This window comes from Pseudozyma hubeiensis, assembly GCF_000403515.1.
Source record: "Pseudozyma hubeiensis SY62 DNA, scaffold: PHS57, whole genome shotgun sequence".
NCBI lineage: Eukaryota > Fungi > Basidiomycota > Ustilaginomycetes > Ustilaginales > Ustilaginaceae > Pseudozyma > Pseudozyma hubeiensis.
This window is the reverse complement of record NW_012133839.1, coordinates 503,493-525,225: the sequence shown is the minus strand read 5'-3', so window position 1 is coordinate 525,225 and position 21,733 is coordinate 503,493. Positions and strand designations below refer to the sequence as shown.

At 55.3% G+C, this 21,733-nt stretch overlaps 10 protein-coding genes across 10 annotated transcripts; 6 read left to right on the top strand and 4 right to left on the bottom strand.

The window, feature by feature from the left end:
* Positions 1–257: 257 nt before the first annotated feature.
* PHSY_006085 (siderophore transcription factor) lies at positions 258–617 on the top strand (the record flags this gene model as incomplete). Its single annotated transcript, XM_012336688.1, has 1 exon — positions 258–617. One exon carries the CDS (start codon positions 258–260, stop codon positions 615–617), a length of 360 nt encoding a protein of 119 aa, XP_012192078.1.
* A 210-nt stretch (positions 618–827) lies between these two features.
* PHSY_006084 (glycoside hydrolase) lies at positions 828–2,240 on the top strand (the record flags this gene model as incomplete). Its single annotated transcript, XM_012336687.1, has 1 exon — positions 828–2,240. The coding sequence occupies one exon, from the start codon at positions 828–830 to the stop codon at positions 2,238–2,240; it is 1,413 nt and encodes a 470-aa protein (XP_012192077.1).
* Positions 2,241–2,351: 111 nt separating this feature from the next.
* PHSY_006083 (hypothetical protein) lies at positions 2,352–2,918 on the bottom strand (the record flags this gene model as incomplete). Its single annotated transcript, XM_012336686.1, has 1 exon — positions 2,352–2,918. The coding sequence occupies one exon, from the start codon at positions 2,916–2,918 to the stop codon at positions 2,352–2,354; it is 567 nt and encodes a 188-aa protein (XP_012192076.1).
* Positions 2,919–3,064: 146 nt separating this feature from the next.
* Positions 3,065–3,653, top strand: PHSY_006082 (ABC transporter; the record flags this gene model as incomplete). Its single annotated transcript, XM_012336685.1, has 2 exons — positions 3,065–3,426; positions 3,530–3,653. The coding sequence occupies 2 exons, from the start codon at positions 3,065–3,067 to the stop codon at positions 3,651–3,653; spliced, it is 486 nt and encodes a 161-aa protein (XP_012192075.1).
* A 384-nt stretch (positions 3,654–4,037) lies between these two features.
* On the bottom strand, positions 4,038–7,013 carry PHSY_006081 (glycoside hydrolase; the record flags this gene model as incomplete). The annotated part of the gene is made up of 2 exons (XM_012336684.1): positions 4,038–5,711; positions 6,801–7,013. The coding sequence occupies 2 exons, from the start codon at positions 7,011–7,013 to the stop codon at positions 4,038–4,040; spliced, it is 1,887 nt and encodes a 628-aa protein (XP_012192074.1).
* Positions 7,014–7,281: 268 nt separating this feature from the next.
* PHSY_006080 (hypothetical protein) lies at positions 7,282–9,192 on the top strand (the record flags this gene model as incomplete). Its single annotated transcript, XM_012336683.1, has 1 exon — positions 7,282–9,192. The coding sequence occupies one exon, from the start codon at positions 7,282–7,284 to the stop codon at positions 9,190–9,192; it is 1,911 nt and encodes a 636-aa protein (XP_012192073.1).
* A 1,564-nt stretch (positions 9,193–10,756) lies between these two features.
* Positions 10,757–11,908, top strand: PHSY_006079 (glycoside hydrolase; the record flags this gene model as incomplete). Its single annotated transcript, XM_012336682.1, has 1 exon — positions 10,757–11,908. One exon carries the CDS (start codon positions 10,757–10,759, stop codon positions 11,906–11,908), a length of 1,152 nt encoding a protein of 383 aa, XP_012192072.1.
* Positions 11,909–11,913: 5 nt separating this feature from the next.
* Positions 11,914–16,184, bottom strand: PHSY_006078 (20S proteasome subunit; the record flags this gene model as incomplete). The annotated part of the gene is made up of 4 exons (XM_012336681.1): positions 11,914–12,423; positions 12,723–13,339; positions 14,327–14,563; positions 16,016–16,184. 4 exons carry the CDS (start codon positions 16,182–16,184, stop codon positions 11,914–11,916), a joined length of 1,533 nt encoding a protein of 510 aa, XP_012192071.1.
* Positions 16,185–16,348: 164 nt separating this feature from the next.
* On the top strand, positions 16,349–20,520 carry PHSY_006077 (hypothetical protein; the record flags this gene model as incomplete). Its single annotated transcript, XM_012336680.1, has 3 exons — positions 16,349–17,760; positions 17,951–18,020; positions 18,337–20,520. The coding sequence occupies 3 exons, from the start codon at positions 16,349–16,351 to the stop codon at positions 20,518–20,520; spliced, it is 3,666 nt and encodes a 1,221-aa protein (XP_012192070.1).
* Positions 20,521–20,699: 179 nt separating this feature from the next.
* Positions 20,700–21,728, bottom strand: PHSY_006076 (likely RNA polymerase II core subunit; the record flags this gene model as incomplete). The annotated part of the gene is made up of 4 exons (XM_012336679.1): positions 20,700–20,908; positions 21,061–21,171; positions 21,256–21,304; positions 21,711–21,728. The coding sequence occupies 4 exons, from the start codon at positions 21,726–21,728 to the stop codon at positions 20,700–20,702; spliced, it is 387 nt and encodes a 128-aa protein (XP_012192069.1).
* Positions 21,729–21,733: the final 5 nt, after the last annotated feature.

The following is a 21,733-nucleotide window of genomic DNA, read 5'->3' as shown; positions in this document are numbered from 1 at the left end:
CCGAGATGCAAATGTTGAGCACCAGTCCTCTGAACATTGTGTCTACATCCTTGAGCAAGTATCGAAAATCCGGACAGTATCTGCCGCACTTCTCCCTGAGACTGACCGGCGGTACGCCTACGTGAATACATTCTGTCAATCTGATCCGGCTTCAGGATCTGAAGGTGAATAGCGCTGAGAAATTGAAAGCAGAGGTCAAAGGCCAGTCGGGCCGGAGGGAATCGCGGCGAACAGAGCGGCTGCCGCGAGACGGAGCGATGCGCGCTTCTTCCATCTCGGCTGTCTACCTCGGATGTACCCCGCATCGGGAATCTCGCCTTCCCCCACAATGTCGTGGTTCATGCAATCGTGGGCGGCATCGCTGCACCACTCTGCTGATTCGGCGTCATCGTTCGCAGCCTACGTGCCGTGTTTCCACCGCTCTAAACGAAGGCCGACGAAAACCTCGTTCGAAACGGCTGTTTCGACATGCGTCGGTCTTGGTCGGTTCTGACGACACCCCTCTTCGCTGTGGAGAAAAGTCTGACCCGAAGGCGCTTGACGGCATGACGTCCCAAGTTCTTCAAGCTCGGACTTCGCTTAGAGCGCCGCTAGCTTGCCGGCGCGCATCAGCTTGAGGATGAGTTCATGCTCGAAGTTGTGGGACTTGCTCCAGAGCTCTGCATCTCGTGACGGTACGCTTCGTTGCACTTAGCCCTTCGAAGCAGAGTCGCGGACCGAGCAAGCGTTGCTGATGCCAAGGCAGCCTTGCGGGAAGCTATAAATGGCGGAATGAAACACTTTGTGAAACTGACCGTACAGTTTCCCGCCCCGCTCAAGCTACCCCTATGAAGATGAAGCACAACCTCTGGACACTTCTGCCTTTCGCAGCAGCCGCTGTGCAGACGGCTCTAGCCGCAGCGACACCCATTCGTCGTGATGCATGGCCTTATGGGCCTCTCTCTACCAACGGTAATCAAATCAAGAACGCCAACGGTGAGCCCGTAATCTTTGTCGGAACCAACTGGCCCGGCTCGGGAGAAACCATGCTTCCAGAGGGCATCGAGTTCCGGTCGATCGCCGACATTGTTGGCATGATGAAGTACGTTGGGTACAACTTTGTGCGTCACACGTATGCAATTCAGATGATCGACCAGATCTACGAAAATGACGGCAACGATGTCACTGTTCAATCTGCGCTGCTCGACGGGTTGGGCGAGGCCAATGCTACTCGAATCATGGGGATGATCCACGAAAACAACCCACAGATCACCAACACCACGACGCGGCTCGAAGTGCTCGACATGATCGCCGAGGAGGAGAAAAAGCAGGGCATGCTTATGCACCTCGACAACCACGTCAGTCGAGCCTTGTGGTGCTGCAGTCACGACGATGGTAACGCGTGGTTCGACGACTTGTACTTCAACGTCAGCAACTGGCATCGTGGTCATCGCTACATGGCCGAGTGGGCTAAGAATCATACCAACATCGTTTCCATGTCGCTTCGAAACGAGCTGCGCAAGTCGACGATCAAGTCGGACCTGGAATACAACTGGGTGACGTGGTGGGGCAACGTTTCGCAAGCCGCTGAAAACATACATGCTACCAATCCAGATCTGCTCATCACGATCAGCGGATTGGACTACGACATCGATCTCTCGGCGCTTACGAGCCAAGCCAACCTCCTCGACGCTCCTTACGTCAACAATGACATGAATTATGTCTCCAATGCTCAGTCGATGCCCGCCATGTACGCAGACATCGAAAACACTGAGTTTGGCAAGGCGAATAAAGCCGTGCTTGAGCTTCACGCGTACAAGCAGTCGACCTACTATGGAAACCATCTCGAGGACTGCGGTGCTATTCAAGCGGGTCTCTACCGATTCGGATTCAATGCGCTCGGCGAATCCGCTCGTCCTGATGGCTGCAATAATTCGACCGATTTCTCTAATCCGTACAGCTGTCCGAAGGCCAATGTGACTCTGCCTACGCTGCTGACGGAATTCGGCGATGCCATGGACTCAAGCTACGCCAATGTGACGATGCAAAAGTGCCTGCGCGACTTCACCACGAAGAACAAGATCGGATGGGCCCATTGGTCGCTGGCGGGGAGCTACCGCACCCGACAGGGCGTGAGCTTCTTCAATGACACCTGGGGGCTGACCAACCCGACTTGGAACGAGTATCAGAGCAAGGACACGGTGGACAACTTCTTCCGTCCTTGGATCCAAGACATGGGACCGACCAATCTCGAGCTCTGATGTCAATCAACAGCTGCAATAGACCGCGTCTCACAATGATGGATGCATCGACTGAGTTGGAGTGGGCGTGCGAGCGTGGGTGTGTGCTGAGCCTGATGATCCTCGCGTGCGCTACAAGCCCAGAACTTCTGGAAAAAGCCTCTCTACGGGGCCAGCAAAGTACCAATCCACGTCACCGTCTGTCGAAGATGCGGGATCCTCGATGTTGAACACTGCTACCCGACCGTGATTGGAGTGTCTAACAACGTCGGCAAAGCCGGCCGCGGGATAGACTGTAGAAGAAGTGCCAAGGACCAAGATGAGATCGCAGCGAGAAATAAGCGGCTGTATTCGGTCCAGCTCTGGGATCGACTCGCCAAACCAAACAACGCCGGGTCGTAAAAGTCCATTGCAACCGACCACCGCGCATCGCGGCAGCTGCTCCGCGGCAATGGATTTGTACGCGCCAGAGAGATCCTCGGTGCCCCTTAATCCGTCGCTGAGCGGCTGGCGCATATCGATGTGTGTGTCACCACAGCTGGTGCAGATCGTCTTGAAGAGGTTGCCGTGCATCTCAATGATCGACTTTTGCGCATTCGCCAGTGTCGAAGCGTCGAGCGATCCAACTTCATGCAGAGCTCGCCCGGAAAGCCCGTCAACATTCTGTGTGATGAGATGGATCGACTCGGCATTTGGCATTATTCGCGTACGCACGAGATCTTGTTGCGATCCAAAGGTGCACAGAAGTTTGGCAAGACTCAAATGAGCTGCATTGGGCGCGGCAGAAAGCACGACGGATCGACGATAGTGGTAGAACTGCCAGACTTTGCTTGCGTCTTTGCGGAATGCCTCGCTACAAGGGAGACGTCGCACGTCGCAGCGATGAGAAGTGTGACAAGTCAGCCGTCGTCGCCCCTATAGCTACTCTTTTGTGTGTTCAGCATCTTGTCACTTACGGCGTTGCAAGGGAGAGAGCATCGTGTTGGCGCCAGAGTCCTGACAATGACAACGGCCGGTACGGTGACGAAATGGGCAGCAGCAGCGAGCGTCGCAGAAAAATGGGAGATGAAATGTCAGCAAGACGGCTGCAGGGCCGACTACATGGCTTGTGGGACGCCAAACTCACCTCCGGCTCCTCTAAACGTCGGTATTCCACTAGCAGCGCTCAAGCCCGCCCCAGCAAGAAGGATGGGATGACGAGCTTGACGTAGGGCCTGACGAAGCGACTCGGCTGTTACACCTATGCTGCTATCCGCTACCAGCATGCGCGCGCTTGATGTCATCGCAATGTCCTTTTGTTCTAATTACAGTTCACCTTGGGAGTATGAGAAGGATTCTGCTGGCAAGCGTCTGCACGGTAGTTCAGAGCGGAAGGGCCCGCACTCCGGAGCTTCTGAGCGGCGTCGGTTGATCGGAGCCGCTGGACGTCGGTAGCAACGGGTTAGTCGATGGCGGTAAGTGATGCGGATCGAAGCGTGTGAGGTGGCTTGACCGCAGAGAAGCGCGTTTTGGACAGCGGCAGTTTCTTCCCTGACAGCTCGACAGCTCACTATTTTGTGGAGGCACCTGAAGCGCTCGATGTGATTCCCACCTTTCAAACATTGATCCTCCGTACGGCGACTGCAACTCAAGGAGCCAACACACATTTAAAGTGCCTGCGTGTCTGTGCTACTGCATGTATTGCATGCACGATCAGATCAATCGTTCCGCCGAGCATGAGACATCTGCGACCTCTCTCAATGCTCTGAAGATGATTCTATTCCGCGCGTTAATTCTACTCGCAAGCTGGTGTCAACTTCTCACATGTGTAGCTCGTGCTTACTTCTCCCCATTGAGTTCTCCCCCAAAGATGAGGAAAGTCCACGAATGCTTTCGAACGGGTCGTGAGCCTTGACTGAGCCAGTCCCTGCCCTGATACTTGCTCACTTTGGGTACCACCTCGTCAGGCTTTTCGAAAGTGTTTTTCGCTGCAAGGTCGTCGTGATAGAGAACGTGCTCCTCAACACTTTCGAGATTGAGGCCGTCAAATACGATCGCACCATTCCAATCGGCGGTGGGATGTCGATTGAGTACACTCAGTCTGATACTGACGTGATTCGAGCCTGGCTCTTGAATGATCATCCCGACGCAGTCGATATAGGCTGGCTTGGTGATGTGCTGGATCCATTCGGGGTAGGTAGGTCCCTCGTAGGAGTCTGGCGTGAAGCCAAGATTCAGCAGACGTCCGTTCTTCATGTACCGAGAGAACAGACGCAGCGGCCAGTAGGTGGTTTGGAACAGCAGGCCTTCCGAACTCGTCATGAGCGGCGAAATGACGTTGACGCTCTGTGCGATGCAGGCGATGCCGACATCTTTTGACTTGCGTACCAAGACGTTGAGCCAAGCAACGACGCCGAGCATGTCGGTATAGTCGTAGGCCTGCTCGAGCCCCTGAGAGCCTGGCGCCTTGACTTCGTCCCATACGTTCCATTCGTCGTAGCAGATCTTGATGTCGCGGGCGGCCACCTTTTGATCGCGGTTATTCCAGTCGAGCAGAGACTGCGCTTTGTCGATCTTGGCGAGGTCGATGAGTGATGCACAAATCTCGATTCCACGCTCTGCTGCAGCTGGTCCGAAGACGTTCTTCTCGTAGTCGAAGCCTTGCACGGTGCTGTAGTGTTCGTGTCCGAGCATCGAGTAGAGGTGGATAGAATGGAAGTCCACAACGCCGATCAGACCATTGAGCACCTCACGGTCCCATTCCGAGTTGCCCTGGTTTCCGCAAGATACCAGCTTGATGGATGGATCGACTAGCTTCATGCCGTGGGCCCAGCGCTTGGCCATCTTGGTGTAGTCGGTTGCGTTGAGGAAACCCACTTGCCATGGGCCGTGCATCTCGTTGCCAAGGCCCCAGTATTTGACGTTGTGTGGCTCGTCTCGGCCCGTGTTCTTGCGGCGCAGGTTGGCCCAATGGGTATCGCCAGTGCCGTTGCAATACTCGAGCCACGCAAGCGCCTCTTCGTACGTGCCCGTACCCATGTTGATACAAAAGTAGGGCTCCACCTTGAGCTCTCGACAGTAGTCGATGAACTCGTCGGTACCAAAGTGATTCGTCTCGGTCGATAGCCAAGCTAGCTCGACGCGTTTTGGACGATCCGAGATGGGTCCGATTCCATCCTGCCAATGGTAGTTGCTGACAAAGTTGCCGCCTGGCCAGCGAAGGATGGGCATCTCGAGCTCTCCGTCCTTGGCGAGTATCTTGACGACATCCTTCCTCCACGCCAGGCGACCTTTGGTGCGGTCATCTCCCTTGTCTTGCTTCTCCAGAATCGTATCAGGACTCGGCTTCTTGGGATCATCGACAATGCCACCATATATGCCGCGACCGAGATGCTCGACAAAGCCAGAGTAGAGCTTGTCGCTCACCAGCGGTGCAGATCGAGGAAGCGTGAGTGCGAGCGGATTGATGCGAATGGGCTCGTTGGTGAGCTGTGGGCAATGCTGAAAGTTGCCCTTTCGAAGCGCAACAGGAGATTCGGAGCCTGTTGCGTATGGGTTAACGCCGGCCATCTTGATGTATGCAAAGTCGGTCTTCAGGTCAGTGTTGTCGCTGACCGTGTAGCCGGGGCATGAAGCAATGCACAGGTGGTTAAGAGGGAAAGAGGCACGAGATCCCTCCAAGGTCTTTCAGCTAGGGAAGAGGTACATCCTGGGGTCTTTGCGAGGTGATCCGCAAGCTGCGGATGCACGGACAGTAGCTCGACGTGGGGGGATTACCTGTGAACGCTTTCGTATTTCGGAAAGCGAACATGCGAGCAAGTGGCACACACCTGCGCAAAGGGTCTTTTGTCGGAGTATACTCGCGGCAATCTCTCTGACCAATCAAACAAACGCGGGAGATGGCTTAGCCAGGCAAAGACAGCTGACAAGATCCAGCCACTTTTGAATTGGCCGACGTTGCACGTCGTCAGCAGCCAACCCTGCCAAACGACATGGCCGCTGAAGCCAACAAGTAGGGACAAGCGATGCCGCCTCCAACCAGAAGACAATGACGACAAGAGATTGCCGCATGTTGGCACGAATTGTAGGAGGACCTGTACCTTGTGTACGTATACAAAGCCTAGCGGGCTTGAACATGCTTGTACTCCACTCAAGCCGAAACGCAGCAGCAAGGTGGTGGAGGGCGATTCGCCCGCTTGCGACCCTTGGAGATTTCCGTGAAAAAAGAACTGCAAGGCACAAAGACTCCCCGCGATCGTATGGGCGTTCAAATTCTTCCAATTCCGCGGCAAACATCCAGCGACGCACTCAGTACGACCTGGTCGACGGATTGGCTGCTCAGTCCGGGATACGAACATTGCCTTTTAGCCGGAACAAAGCCGGCCGCCGTTATGACCGTAGCAGATGGAGTGGCGCACCTCGTCGCGTGTGCTGAAAAATGCCGAGTCGGAGTGCCAAGCGGAGCCTCGCAAATCTCTCTCCCTTCAACCACGGGTTCGTGCTACTGCAAACGGACCTCGAACCGTAGAGATTTCCGAAGCAACACGTTATTCACAGACTGTGTCATGCTCTCCTCGTGCCGGTTTCCTTCGACCCACTCACCAGCCCAATCCATATTGCTGTATGCGCGGGTGCTGAAGTGCCAAGAGTTGCGAGACGTCGTCGAGGTGTAGAGTCAGTCCATGTGTCGTTGATCAGGAACGCGTCTCTTCGGACTTGTTCCACCTGTCCAACGAGATCACAGGCGTGGTCTCGGGAATCTGTCGACCGGAGTGTCAATATCGCTGGTTCACGCGCAACGAACTGGCTGTCCATTGTTCCTAGCCCTCTCTCCTCGTTGCGGCAAATGCTGTCTTGAACGACATGGACGGGTACAGTATGGCTTGAACCAACAGCTAGGCCCTCACGATATCGCCGTGGTGGCGCTTTCGTTCAGCTCAATTGCTTTGACGGTCGCTCGACATCTTGATTATCCTTTCGTTCCTTGCTGACTCGATCTCGGTTACTCGCAGCAATGCATGCCTGCCCCACGTCCTCCTCGGCAAATTTTCCAAAGCCATTTCCCCACACTGCTCGTCGTACCATGTGCCTGCTGCGGGACCCCACTCTTTTCCCTGTTGTACTTGTGCGTCGTGCGGGTCCGCTGAGCGTAGCGTATGCAGGACACCAATGCCCATATAATGTCCCCACTCCTCGAGATGCATGCTCGTCCAAAGCAAACCCCTCCGTAGGCATCCCCTTTGGCAGCAAGCAATCTTCCTTCAAGAAACACTCTCATCCACCTCTGCCAACGTCTAAGCCTTCTTCGTCTTTCCCGACTGCGTGCGTCCTCGGAACATCATGGCGCTTCCTCCCAAGCTCTACACTTGGCTCTGCGGCTGCTTTGCAGCGCTTGGCTCCATCCTATTTGGCTATGGTGCGTATCGTTACCCAATATGTATTGCGACACGAGACATTTCATGCTGACTTTGGGATGCCTTTTCCATCGACCACAGATCTCGGTGTAATTGCTGGAGTCATCGTTGCTCCTGACTTTAAGCGGGTCACCAAGAACCCGAGCAGCGACTACATTGGCTTCATTGTCAGTTCGATGCTGCTCGGTGCCTTCGTTGGCTGCATCCCCGCGTCGCTCATTGCCGATGCCTTTTCGCGACGCTTCGCCATCATGGTCGGCGCTCTCATCTTCATCCTTGGCGGTGTGCTCCAGACGGCCGCCATGAACCAGGGCATGATGATGGCCGGCCGTTTCTTCGCGGGAATCGGCATTGGCATGTTGTCGCTTCTGGCGCCTCTGTACCAGTCCGAGATCGCTCATCCGTCCATTCGCGGTCGGCTGACAACGCTGCAGCAATTCTTCCTTGGAATTGGCGCTCTAATCGCCTCGTTCGTCGTGTACGGCACCAACCTGCACCATCACAACACCGTCTTTGAATGGCGATTTCCCCTGGGTCTTCAAATCGCGCCTGCCGTTCCTCTGGCTTTCCTCATCATGCTCTTTCCCGAGTCGCCTCGTTGGCTCATGGCAAAGGGTCGCGAGGAAGAAGCCTTGCGATCACTCGCCCGCCTGCACGCGCGTGGCGACACATCCGACGTCTTTGTTCGAGCAGAGCTCGCCGAGATCAAGGCCAAGCTCGCCGTCGAGAAGGGAACGGCTAGTGGCTGGTCCGAGATCTTTGGCAGCACACAAAACATCCGCAAAGTCGCCATCGGTGTCATCCTTCAATTTTCGGTGCAGATTACCGGTGTTGCCGCCATCCAGTACTACGCTCCCGAAATCTTTGGCGCCTTCGGCTACTCGAACTCGCGGATCTTCCTGCTGCAGAGCATCAACTCGATCATCGCCCTCCTCGGAGAAGGTGCTTGCGTGCTCTTTGTCGACAAGTTGGGCAGAAGGTGGCCACTTATTGTCTGCAACGCCGTGGCTGGGTCCTGCTTTGCCATCGCCACCGCTCTCCAAGCTGTCTTCCCGGCTGACAGCCCTCGCTTCAACTCGCATGCCGGAGGTGCTTTTATCGCCATGATTTGGATCTTCAACTTCGCCTTCTCGGCAGGCATCGGACCTCTGTCCTGGGCCGTTCCTGTTGAGATTATGGGAACGTCGATCAGGGCGAAAGGTACTGCTTTGACGAGCATCAGTTGCTGGCTTGCCAATTTCATGATCGGACAGGTCACGCCTAAAGCTCTTGAGAGCGTTGGTTGGAAGTACTACATTCTCTTTGCTGTAGGAGGCTTCACGAATGCTCTTACATTCTGGCTCATCCTTCCAGAGACCAAGGGACGAACTCTCGAGGAGATGGACGAGTTCTTCGAAAACACGCCTTGGATCGTCGCTTTCCACAACACAAGCATTGGATCGGACAAGAAGCGAGAAGAGGAGCTTCGACGGGGAATTGTCAGCATTGCACAGCCCGACTTTGTCGAGACCGGAAGTCACGATGACAAGCTTGACGGTCTCAAGACCAGCAGTCACGATCATGACATCGAGAAGCACTGATGCGTATTCTTCTGTAACTTATCGAGTTCAATGATGCTAAGGCAAAATCCACACTTCATAGTCCAAAGTCTGTCGTGATAAACCGCACCGATCCGCTACTTGTGCTTGTCTCAGATACCGTTCCTGATAGGAGTGAGTCATCTTGCAAACACACACTGACTCGATTTGCTCTTAATTATGAGACAATCTTTTGAGCTGGTGCCTGCAAAACTGCGAGCTGACTGGAAGCTAGCGACGAGGACAAGAAGGACGAAGTCGAACACGATAACAGGAGCTGCGCTGTGCCTCTCTTGTCGCCAGCGCCATCGCTGCTGCGCGACATGCCGTAGGCCCTACCGAGGCTTACAGAATCGAAAGATGAATCAAAGACGGAAGACAAGAGTTGTTCCGGCACATCTGTACGCCTTTGGAGGTGAAAGCGGCCTAGATTGTGTTGGGGCCGCCTCCCTCGCTGTGGTTGCCGGACTTTCGCCGAGACGGGCAAGCACCTGAATGCTTTTCACCGAGCGAGGTTTTAGACCGAGCAGAGGACGCAGCGGAGTGATCTCTTCCGCACAAAGCTCACTGCGTGGGACAATAAGCGAATGAGAGATTGCCGTGGCGGAGATCAGAATTGTTCCGAAGGATTGGACCCTGGTTGCTGGGCAGCCGTTGCATGGCAAATTTATGCTCCGCCTCGTCTCGTAACGTTGGCCTTGACGAAGCCTTGCTCGACATCCTCTAGTAAGCGAGGCAGGCGAGTTCCGAGGAGTTGACCGGCGTGATTTGTGAGTCCCATCGTCCGTCACCATCTGCAACGTGCAGGACCAGGGAGGTGCTTGGATGAAGCACAAAGGTACAAGTAGGTCGTACAGTTCACAAGCAGTGCGGAATTCCAGACAAATAGCCGCTTCTTCCGCCAGGCCCTAAGAGATTGCCGTCGAGAGACGCACGCACACAAGCTGCTAAGCGAGAAAACGTCACCTTTTTTCGGCAATGTGGGGTTGATTGCGGGGCTCCTCGTCCCTGCGAGGAGGTCATGAAAGAGACCTGACGTTGCGTTGCTCTGCCGACAGCGTATGTACAGTTTGGGTCGCTCGGGCCTTTGACCTTCGGAGCTCGGTAATACTACACATTGAAGCTGCCCTACGTCCTGGAAGTTCATGAGATTGCCGTCTCTTTGTCTGATCGCCGAATGCACGAATCGCATGTGGAAACTCCCTACGCGAGCCAAGCATGGCACCCTCAGCTTGTCTTGGCGTTGTAGTCTTGCACATGGTCATCGAGAGTTACGCGAACGTTCAGCCGAGGTGAGATCTCCGCTTCGATGCTACTCACACGGAAAGCCGTAGTAGCAAGTGCGGTAGCGAGCGACTTCCGAAGCACTTCCGTTTTAGCAGGCTAAGTTGCGTGGCACCCGTGCTGCTCTTCCTGCACTTAGCAATGCAAAGCGCATATAACTCAGTTCTTATTGGCGTCCTGAGGAATGATGTCCTGCTCTTCACCGCCTTATCTGCAAGCAAGGAAGACCTGGCTGTAGCACACGACAAGAATCCGGCTTCTCCATAACAGGCCGTTTATCAAGATGCACTTCATCGCAAAAGCAATGGGCTTTGCATGCCTGGCACTCTCAATCGCCAAGTCTTCGCCTCTGCAAAAGAGAGACTTTGGGCCTGTGACCATCTACACGCCTCCGAGCAACTACACGAGCGACCGCTCGCTGTATGCTCGCACTCTCATGCTGACTGTCAACGATAATTCTGGCACACTCTTGACTACCTGGGAGAACTATTCAGGCGGCAAGACCTGGTTCCCAATTTATCGCTCAACGGATCATGGCTACACTTGGTCGCCCTACTCGACCGTCACGGATCAGGTCAACGGCTGGGGACTTCGCTACCAGCCTTTCCTGTACGAGCTCAAGCAAAGCTTTGCCGGCTATCCCGCGGGCTCCATCCTCCTCGCTGGGAACTCGATCCCCGAGGATCTCTCCAAGACTCAGCTCGACCTTTACATCAGCACAGACAAGGGAAAAACGTGGAAGTTCCTCTCTCACATTACCGCCGGTGGCAAGGCTGTCCCTAACAATGGCGAAACACCCGTGTGGGAGCCCTTCTTGCTCGTCAACAATGGACAGCTGATCTGCTACTACTCGGACCAGCGAGACCCCAGCTACGGCCAGAAGCTCGTCCACCAGACAACGACTGATCTCAAAAATTGGGGCTCTGTCGTCAACGACGTCACCGAATCTGCCTACTCGGCACGTCCAGGTATGCCTGTGGTGGCTCAGATGGGCAATGGCAACTACATCATGACTTTCGAGTACGGAGGTGCGCCCGAAGGAGACTTTTCGGTGTACTACAAGGTTTCAAACGATCCTTTCAGCTGGGCCGACAAGCCTCAGCAGGTGCTCAAGGCGAGCGATGGGACCATTCCACGATCGAGTCCGTACGTCATGTGGACGCAGATCGGCTCCAGCTCGGGTGCCACGGCCAACGGCACCGTCGTTGTGAGTGCTTACTCGGACACCGGTCTCTACCTCAACCGAGCCAATGGTGCTGCGAATGCGTGGACCCGTCTTTCCGTCCCCAACGCTCCGGCCGCATACTCTCGCCAGGTCACCAAGGGTTTCAACCCCAAAGACATTGTCATTGCTGGCGGTGGTAGTCTTGGCCAAGGTTCGACGAACCACGTCTTCTTCAGCGCGCGCGACGTCAATGGATGCAGCACGTGCTAGGTTGTTCAGCAAACGCACCGTTTGAGGTATGACAGCCTCGTCGTTGAAGCTCTTGAAGGTTGTTGCCGGAGGAATCGTCGCCGTACAGCATCCAAATGGAATGAGTAGCGTTCGCTATTCTTTGTGCAGCTATGCAATTCACCAGGCTTGTCTTCTATGATTGCCTTCAACTTATACACTTGATTGTTGCGTGCACCTCTGAACTTCGCAAACCCCTGCTTGCGCCTCTGTCGCTCCGCCACAAACACAAGTCCCAGACCGTTGAGCCGATTGCAAATGACTTCAGAGTGAATAGTGTACAAGATGTGAGTCGAAGGAAGCAGGGAACGGTTATGCCTGCTCGGGTCGTACCTGCGCAGCGAGCGGCTGTTCGTCTGCAAAGCGGCCACCCTGACCACTGACGCTCTGTCCTGGCTGTGCTTCGAGTTTCGATGAGAGACCCTGTGTTCGCACTTCCCAGCCGTAGCCTCCGCCTGGTGCTCCGGGAACATTGTCGCCGGGTCCGTCGTAATGCACTGTTGTTATAGCGCAAATCGGTGGATGCGTCCAAAAGCAAAATGGTCAGACAGGAGCTCTCGGTTGCCACACTATAAGATGGATTCGTTCGCTGAGATGCAGGCATGCACTTACACTTTGAGACGTCGTAGTTCGCAATGAATTCCCATCCGTTTTCGCGGACGTGGTAAAGGTTGACGGTCTGTTGGTTTCGAATGCAAACCGGAAAGTGAAGGGAGATGGCAAGTGGTACGTTGTCAGAAAGATTCCGCGAAGACAAGAGAAGCAGGGCAAGGCTGCTTGTGCGGCTGATACTTACGTTACCCGAATACGCATCTCTGTGAGCGGCGGCATAGATGGAGCGTCGTCCAAGCTCCTGGGCCTCTTCGTCGGAAAGATCCCAGTTGTACCCTTGGTCGAGCACACCGTACGCGAAGGTGGAACCGGAACCGACACTGAAGACATCACCCTTGAGGCGAGTGCCGTCCGAGTCGACGTAGAAGAGAGCAGGACCGGTCTTGTCCCAGCCACAGATCATGGTTCCCATGGACAGACCCATGCCCTTATAGCTGTAGACGAGGTTGCTGAGGTACTTGCTGGCTGCGGCGACCGAAATGCGCTCCTTGTTGCGAAGTTCGTGGAGTCGACATTGAATACCCAGGTAGGTCTCCCAATACTGACAGTCTGCGGCGCCACCGGCCATGGTGCCGAGGAGGTAAGGGTTGATCTCGATGACCTTCTTGACAGTACCCGAAGCGATGTAGGAGCCTGCTGTGGCTCTTGAGTCTACGCAAACAATGATGCCGCCTTTGAAGCGGAACGCAAGGGTGGTGGTACCGTGTGCGAGCTTGATCTTGGCAGCGGGATTGGAAGAGTCGACGTCGGTGTACTGGGACAAGAAAGTGGCCGGGTCCATGTTGGGGAGGTCGAACTGACCTGGCGCACCCAAGAGCTGGTCCTGTGCGGCGACTGCACTAGCAGCGCCTCCGCCGAATGACGAGCTCATCGGCTGATCGAAGCGCGAGAGTATCGAGTTCATGATCGAAATGGGTAAGAGGAGGGATGACGAGCGACTTTACTGTAGCAACGAAGCGATGGTCGATGGAGCCGAAGACCAAGTTCAGAGAATGGTCCTTTGCTAAGATGGTTGATGAGTCGACAAGGCCGTGTTGTTATGGAGAAAGAGTACGGTGAAGGCCAGGGCAGTGATGGTGCTTGCGGTGGTTGGCATGGAAAGTGTTGTTCCAAGTGGGAAGCTGAGCTGTGCGTGCGAATCTGGCAAATCGCCTGTGCGTAAGTGCGGGCCTTCTATACGCGTTCAAACGGTGTGATCGACCTTGTCAGCTCCACATTCATCCATGCGAAAATCGTAAGGTGTGCGCTAACAACTATCTAACACTTCGCCTTTTTGTTCGCGTGTCTCAGATGGACCTCAAGTTGAGGCGGGTTCTCCTAAATCTGTGGAAGCAAGACGTTGCGAGGGTCCGATTCCGTTCAGTCGAAGCAGAAACTGTTCGAGCCCAGTCCAGATCTCGTCTCGCCAGCTGATGCGAACAGACAAGTAGCAAATTTGGAAGACGTGAAAGGCGTTATCATTGGTGTATGTACAGAGCCGTGGATATAAAACAAGAGACATTGAGCGACAAGGTCAAGTCAATCGCGGCCACTGCACCGCATCAACAATCAGAATCGCTCATGATCGGAGAGCGCCAGGCTGACAGAAGACAAGGCTGCGGTGGACAGACGAACCAGAGTCGGGGTGAAACATGAACGAGTAGGGCGGCGTGCGATATTCGCCCGCTTAGAACATGCAGTCTGTAGTGGCAAGGCAAGGGAAAAGAGTGCGATCGGCAGCAAGAAGACGAGTCAGCGACTGATCGACGGTACATGGGTGGGACACCTATCGGGCATAATCGCGCTTACCGAGACACAGGTCCTCGAGACAGCAGCAGGCGAGCATACCGGCACAGCACGCGCAGCAGGTACCGGCACCACCTCCGCCGCCCTTCTTCTGGGGCTGCTGGACGTAGACGGGCTGAGGCTGAGGCTGCTGGGGGTAGTAGCCCTGCTGGGGCTGGCCTCCGTACGCCTGCTGAGGGGGAGGGGGGTAGTAGCCCTGTTGAGGCTGACCGTAGCCTTGCTGCTGCTGCTGGGGGTAGCCTATACGATGACAAAAGTACGCAGAGAGGTGCAAAGCAAAGCGGGTCAATGGGACATGATCTCTCGACGAAGTGAGTTTGACGGTTTCTGGCTCGAGCTGAGGCTATATCGCATTGCCGCATGGGTGAGGTCGGTCGGCGTCCGATCCATCCACGCGATGCTGAGAGGGAACGATTGATCGCGGGCCGCGGGCCCCGAATCGCGCTCAAAGGGGGCGGATGTTGAGCCGAAGGAGGGCGGCTCAGCTGGCATCGGAGACTTTCCGTTGCATGTCCGAATATACCCCCCTCTGGAGACGCCTAACAAAGAACATCGGAACGAGCTGGCACGCGTTCGTGAACCACACCACGTGTTGCTGGGTGCCAGACGTCCGCCACGTGACTTCAACGTGCGTAGATGGATCGAAGAGCGTGCCTTTAGTGCGAGATATCTCCGCCACCTCCAACTCGAGCCATTGAACCGTGTCCATACGTACCACCACCCTGACCGCCGTAGTAGTCCTTAGCCGACATGTCGAAAAGCGCGTTAGATTAAAGGGATGTGCGTAGAGAGGAGGACGGGAGATGGAAGAGGAGGCGACGCCGTTACGACTGATGATGATGATGATGGTGATGGTGTGGAGCAAAGTCTGTGGAAGTCATGCAGGTCAGACAAGTGGCGTGTCACCACAGCCGATTCGCCTGTCGTGGTGTGGCCCGTGGCTAGACTCGGGCTTCCACGCAACGGTGACCCTGAACTGGAGTGGGCTCGAGGGTGAGATTGGCTGTGCTGCTGTGCGCTCCAAGAATCTTGTTCAGCTCGGCTGTGCGGCTGTGCACAAATCAATTTCTGGAAAGTTGGATTTTGCGTGAATCTAGCCTCGAATTCCGCAGACGAAATAGGGCATGTTCGGTCTGTCCGCGTCTGCTCCTCTCTCTCTCTCTCTTGCAGCGTTGGTGCCGCACAGAGAAAGCAAGTCGGATCCCGAACATTGCGGTTCTGCCAATATATGATAATCAACCCTCGCTGTCGCAACACAGAGTCCACAGTCGGTCCGATAACTTCTGTATGCGGCCGGATGAGAGACGAGGCCTTCGGCGGGTCGCAAGCGACAGGCTGCTTCTGCAAATCTTGAGCAGGGTGCAGTCCAGTGAAAGGTGGGATCGTGCCAGAAGCTCATCACATTCATACCAGCTAATATCAAGACGGTACACTGCAAGCCTTGACAAAGGAGCGGTGTGATGGGCAAGAACTCGTTTCCACTCGACTATTCATGTCCTGATGGCGATACTGCATCATGACCTATAGGGACAAGGGACATCTAACGGTGGAAGAGTCTTGGAGATGAGCGCAACCGGTGAACTCGAGCTGGTACAATAGGTGTCTGTGCAAATATACAGACTCGATTCCAGCCGCCGGCTCCAAAACATTTGGAACAAAAATAGATTCGCCCGCGGGCTCGCTTTCACGTACGAGTCATTGACCCATTGCTTCGAATCTGATCGAATCGCGGTGGTGAGGGGCTCTCGAATCGGGCAAGGGTCGTCTTCGCACAAGCGAAGCAGCGAGTCTTCTTCACGGGTCGATACTGTATCCAAGGTTTCGTCCTTCTCCTTCGACAAGAATCGCATCCACCTTCCATCCGTCTTCTACGCGCTTCAACGCTGCATCAGCAGTCTAGCTTCTGCTCCGTCGAGAGGCGCTGCACTGTCGCCGGCTTTCTAGCCAGGGTGCACGACCGTCCATCGTCGCCTCGCGCCTGCTCCTTCTCCACATCCAAAGGCGGCTGAGATTCACACAGCAAGCATGGCTCCGCTGGGTCACGCTGCTAGCGTGCCCAGCGTTCCCGGTCGGAAGGTCGAGGATTTTCAGCAGCTCAGCTTCCTACGAGAGCACGTCCGCGGTCTCTGTCGTCTCAACCATTCCCGCTTTCCCGGAGCCCAGCCCGTCTCGTTCGAAAAGACATCGATCGGTCTACTGCAGTCCGAAGACTACTGGGTGTGCGAAAAGTCGGATGGTCAACGTGTCCTAATTCTCATCGTCATACCTGCCTCTACGGGCGCTCAAGAGGTCTTCCTGATCGATCGAAAGAACGACTACTACCAGGTCGAAGGCGTCGTCTTCCCGCACCACATGCCCAAGGATCCCGAGGTGGCCCGCGTCAACGGCATGCGCAATCATACGCTGATGGACGGAGAACTGGTCATCGATACCGATTCGAGCGGCAAGCAGAAACTCGTCCTGCTTCTCTTTGACCTCATCGTGCTGGATCGCGAGCTGCTCGCCAGTCGACCCCTCAGCAAACGCTACGGACGCCTCAAGACTTTCGTCTATCCACCTTACGTAGACTATCTCAAGCGAAATCCTGCAGCTGCCGCACGGCGCCCTTTTGACGTGCAGGTCAAAAAGATGGACCTTGCATACGGTATTCAGATGGTTCTGTACGAGACGGTGCCCAATCTGCTTCATGGCAACGACGGTCTCATCTTCACCTGTCTTAACAGCGGTTACGTGATGGGTACCGACCCCAAGATTCTCAAGTGGAAGCCGCCGAACGAGAATACGATCGACTTCAAGCTGATCCTCCGCTTCCCGCCAGACCTGGAACGTGATCCACGCGGCAACTTGCCGAATCTGTCCGTCATGCCCTTCTTCGAGCTGCACCAGTATTTGGGCGATTCGGCCCACGAAGACTACGAGTTCTTCGACGAGCTGTGGGTGGAGCCTGAGGAGTGGAGGCAGATGGTCGAATCGGGAGAGCAATTCGACGACCGCATCGTCGAGTGTGTCTGGTCGGTCGATCCGCAGCCAGCCACCGAGCCATACCTCTCGCGGGAGTTGTCGCTGCCGCCAAGATGGCGGATGATGCGTATTCGTGATGACAAGCATCACGGCAATCATCGCTCTATCGTCGACAAGATTCTCAAGTCGATTCGCGATGGTGTCGACGCCGACGAGCTTGTCAGCGCAGCGCCCGCCATCCGAGCAGCTTGGAAGACAGCTGAGAGAGAGAAATTGCGTCAAGGAGCCGGCCAAGCACCAGCACCCACCTCAACGTCGTCGGTGCAGAGTTCCGCTCAGCATCAGTCTGGAACGCCCAAAACCATTGGTACCCAGCCCTTTGACCCGTCGCTGCCGTTCGGCGGCATGGCATACCAAGGCGTCAAAGGAAAGGCGCCGCCACTCGGCTCGGGTGGTCCGCCTGGCTTGATACGCAGGTGACATCTTCTTGCTCTCATGTAACATTATTCCCTCACATGCTGGCGCCATTGTTGCAGATAGGCAATCGCGACAGTCTCCCACGACTGAGATTTCACGTCCATCATTTCCCGTTGTATTTTTAGCACTCCATTTTCAATCCTTTCCGCAAGGTCGTACTTTTATCTCGTCTCTTTGTCGCTCGACCAGGTGCCCCCTTGTCGACGGTGCCCAACTAGACACTCGTGAACAACCTTATCTTTCGACATCGAGGCGCAAGGTATTCGTACCGCAGTATTCGGCATTGTGCTGTCCTCCAGCTCGACAACTGTGGGACGACATCAGTCGATCTGGCAAAAGTCGCGTCCTGCCCGTGACTTCAATCGGAGCACGAGCCAAGAATTTCGATTTGACTTGATGGACCCTTTGAAAGACCCTGATTCTGCTGTCAACCCCGAGCTTCAGCGCACTTCCCGCCTTCCTCGTGACACGCCATCATCCTCGCCACCTTGTTCGTCCACCAGTCTCTCGCTTTGAGGATGGCGATCCTCAAATTTGCTCCATTCAGCACAAATATCCATCCCACCTTTTGGCAGGAACTCTCCTCGCTAAAGATCGACAAACTTCAGCTCAGCGATGACGCGGTCTCCATCGCAGCCCAGTATACCGCCGGCAAAGCGATCCTTGATCGTCAGACCGGAGAGTCGGTCTCACTCGGCAGTCAGATCAGCCTCGATGCTGCCAGTCTTCAGTCAGCTGCCCAGGGGACAGACACTGCGTCGACCTCATCGTCCGCGCACCAGTCAGTCTCCGCTATCTCAGCTCAAGGTGTCCTGAAGAACTTCAACACGATTGAATCGTTTCGCAGCGCAGACAAGCAATCCATCTTTGACGACACGCTTCGCCACCTCTGGAAAGGGTTGATCGACAGGCAACAAGAACCAGAACGATTCCTTACAACCTTTTTGGCGCTTACGTTTGCAGACCTTAAGAAATTCAAGTTCTACTACTGGTTCGCCTACCCTGCCCTAACAACCAGCCCGCCGTGGGAAGTGGTGGACGATGGTCCAGACGGCAACGAAGCATGGAAGGGAGTCTCGACGAAAATCAGCGCCACACAGTGCGACGTGATTACAGATTGGATCCAGCAGCAAAGCATCGGAAGAGGCTTCTTCCTCTTCAAGGCGGTGAACAGCTCAGATGCACGATGCAGCAGGATATCAACGTACGAGTCTTTCTTTGAGGGAGTGCCGGAACAGGCGCGCTATGTCGGCTTTGTCGATCCCTCGGGCTCATCACAGATTCCGGGCTGGCCGCTGCGCAACTTCTTGGCGTATCTGCACGCTCGCTTTGGTGTCGAGTCAGCTCAGGTCATCTGCTGGAAGGACGACGTCGGAACAGCCGCCAGCGCGCCCACTCCGGGGAGGTTGAGAAGTGTGGTCGGACAAGTGCGTCTGCCCGCACCGCAGAGCGCTGACCGGGCTTCGGCATCAGGACTGCGATTCGACGGAAGACAAACGTGGCTCGCCTGCAAGCCAAGCGATACCTCAGCGCCCAGTGGCGTTGGCTGGGAGCGCAACGCACAGGGCAAGCTCGCACCCAAGGTGGCCGATCTGGGACCGCTGATGGACCCGAGGAAGCTGGCGGATCAGGCTGTCGACCTCAATCTCAAGCTCATGCGCTGGCGAATCATGCCAGAAATCAAGCTCGAGACGATCCAAAGCACACGATGCCTCTTGCTCGGTGCGGGTACACTCGGGTGTTACGTAGCGCGCTCTCTCTTGGGATGGGGTGTTCGACAGATCACGTTGGTGGACTCTGCCAAAGTTTCGTTTTCCAACCCAGTACGGCAGCCGCTATTTGACTTTGAAGACTGCCTGGAAGGCGGACAGCCCAAAGCCGAATGTGCGGCCAGGCGATTGATGCGCATCTACCCTGGCGTCGATGCTAAGGGCATCAGCCTCAGCATTCCGATGCCAGGACACCCGGTTGCGCCAAACACCGAACACCGGGTGAAGGAGGACGTCGAACGCTTGGAAAAGCTGGTGGACGAACACGACGTCATCTACCTGCTCATGGACTCGAGGGAAAGTCGATGGCTTCCAAGTCTGTTGGGTGCTGCCAAATCCAAGCTGGTCATCAATGCAGCACTCGGTTTCGACAGCTATCTAGTCATGCGACACGGGGGTCCGCCCATAGCGGCCGAGGGAACAGAGGGGCGACCGGATGCGAACAAAGGCAAGACCGCTGACCAGAGCTGGCACGGACGGCTAGGCTGCTACTTTTGCAACGATGTGGTTGCGCCATCCGATTCCCTCACCGACCGAACGTTGGATCAAATGTGCACGGTGACCAGACCCGGCTTGGCCGCTATTGCCGGCGCCTCTGCTGTTGAATTGATGGTGTCGGTGCTGCAGCACGATCTCGGGGTAAACGCGCCTGCCACGGCGGGTGAAACATCGAGGCAAGGCGTGGAAGATGCGCAAGCGATCGCAGATGCCACCACAGTGCTCGGTATCGTACCGCATCAGCTTCGAGGCTTCCTTGCGCAGTTCCACACATTGAGGGTAGTCGGTCAAGCCTACGATCGTTGTACGGGATGCAGTGCAGCTGTTGTGGAAGCGTACCGTGCCAGAGGCTTCGAGATGCTGCTGAACGCTTTCAACGAAGACAAGTACCTGGAGCAGCTGACGGGGCTGGATAAGATGTATCAGGAGGCGGAGGAGCTGGAAGCTGCGGTGGATTGGGATGTCGAGGATGACGATGAAGACGGGTTCTGAGCGCCGGAAGTCGTCGTGCAAGGGTCGATGGGAGATGCTGTACAATTTGGCTGTTAAATGAGCCTGGCTACTAATACACGGTGACGAGACTGAAAGAGATGCAAGATGTGAAAAGAGAGTGCTGACCAAAATTGGCATGAGTCGCTGCTGCCTCGAATGGATGACTGGGCTGTGGCGATTCAGTTGTTCTGACTGAACTTGTAGCCGCATTTTGGACAGTCGTAAAAGACGGTGGTTCCCTCATCTGCTGAACGGAGCTGGAGGGTGTGGAAGTTCATCTCGTCGTTGCCGCATCCAGGGCACTTTTCCTTAATGGTGGCTTCTTGTGGTTTGTTGTTGTCGCCAAGCGCGGCTGCTGTGTTGACCAACTGACGTTTCTGGCGCAATGCTGACGGGAACGCCGAGGGATGCGAGCGTGTCACGATGGAAAGATTGTCGTAGACTAAGTGATTGACCGCGATCGAACACGAACAGGATCAAAGGGTGTGGTCAGTCGGGGCCGCTCGCACCAAATCTTGCAGGAATTGAGCGGTAACATACCCTTCGCATTTTGAACAGCACCGCAGGGAGCGCATTTGATGAAGTCTTCGTCGCCAGGAACATCGAGTAACGAACCGCAATTTGGGCAGAAGAGGAGCGAGCCGATCTTGTCTGTTGAGCCAATTTGGACGGCGACCCGTGGACGTCAGTAAAGCAAGAAGGCGCCAGGCACTGGTATCGCATCCTCACACTCACCTGGAAGCGCCGACATGATGATTGTGACGAGTTGCTGGTTGATAGAATGCTGCAGAAGACCAGGTTAACAACGTGAGGGAATAGAGTGTGACACACGACAAGAAGAAGCAGAAAAAGTCGGTCTCGAACTTCGGAAGTCGGACTAGCTCGACATTTTTTTTTGGGCGGCTGAGCTACAGTTCACGAAGAAATTCCACAGGCTGTGGAGGAGGAGGAAGAAAAATCAGAAAACGTTTAGGAAGAAATCGAGGGTCTCGCTGGCTTTGCTTTTCGCTTGCCAAGATGATGGTGCTCGACCTGAACTTGCAGCTAAACACCATTCAACAGCACTTCTACGAGCCTATCATTGGCTACTCAGGCCGACAAACACACAGCAGACCTCTCTCAGTGTCGCTTCGGATCATCTGGCGTACCTCCAAGCGAATATCCGCTGCGTAGATTCGGATTCACTTTACGTTCATCGACTTGGTCATCATCA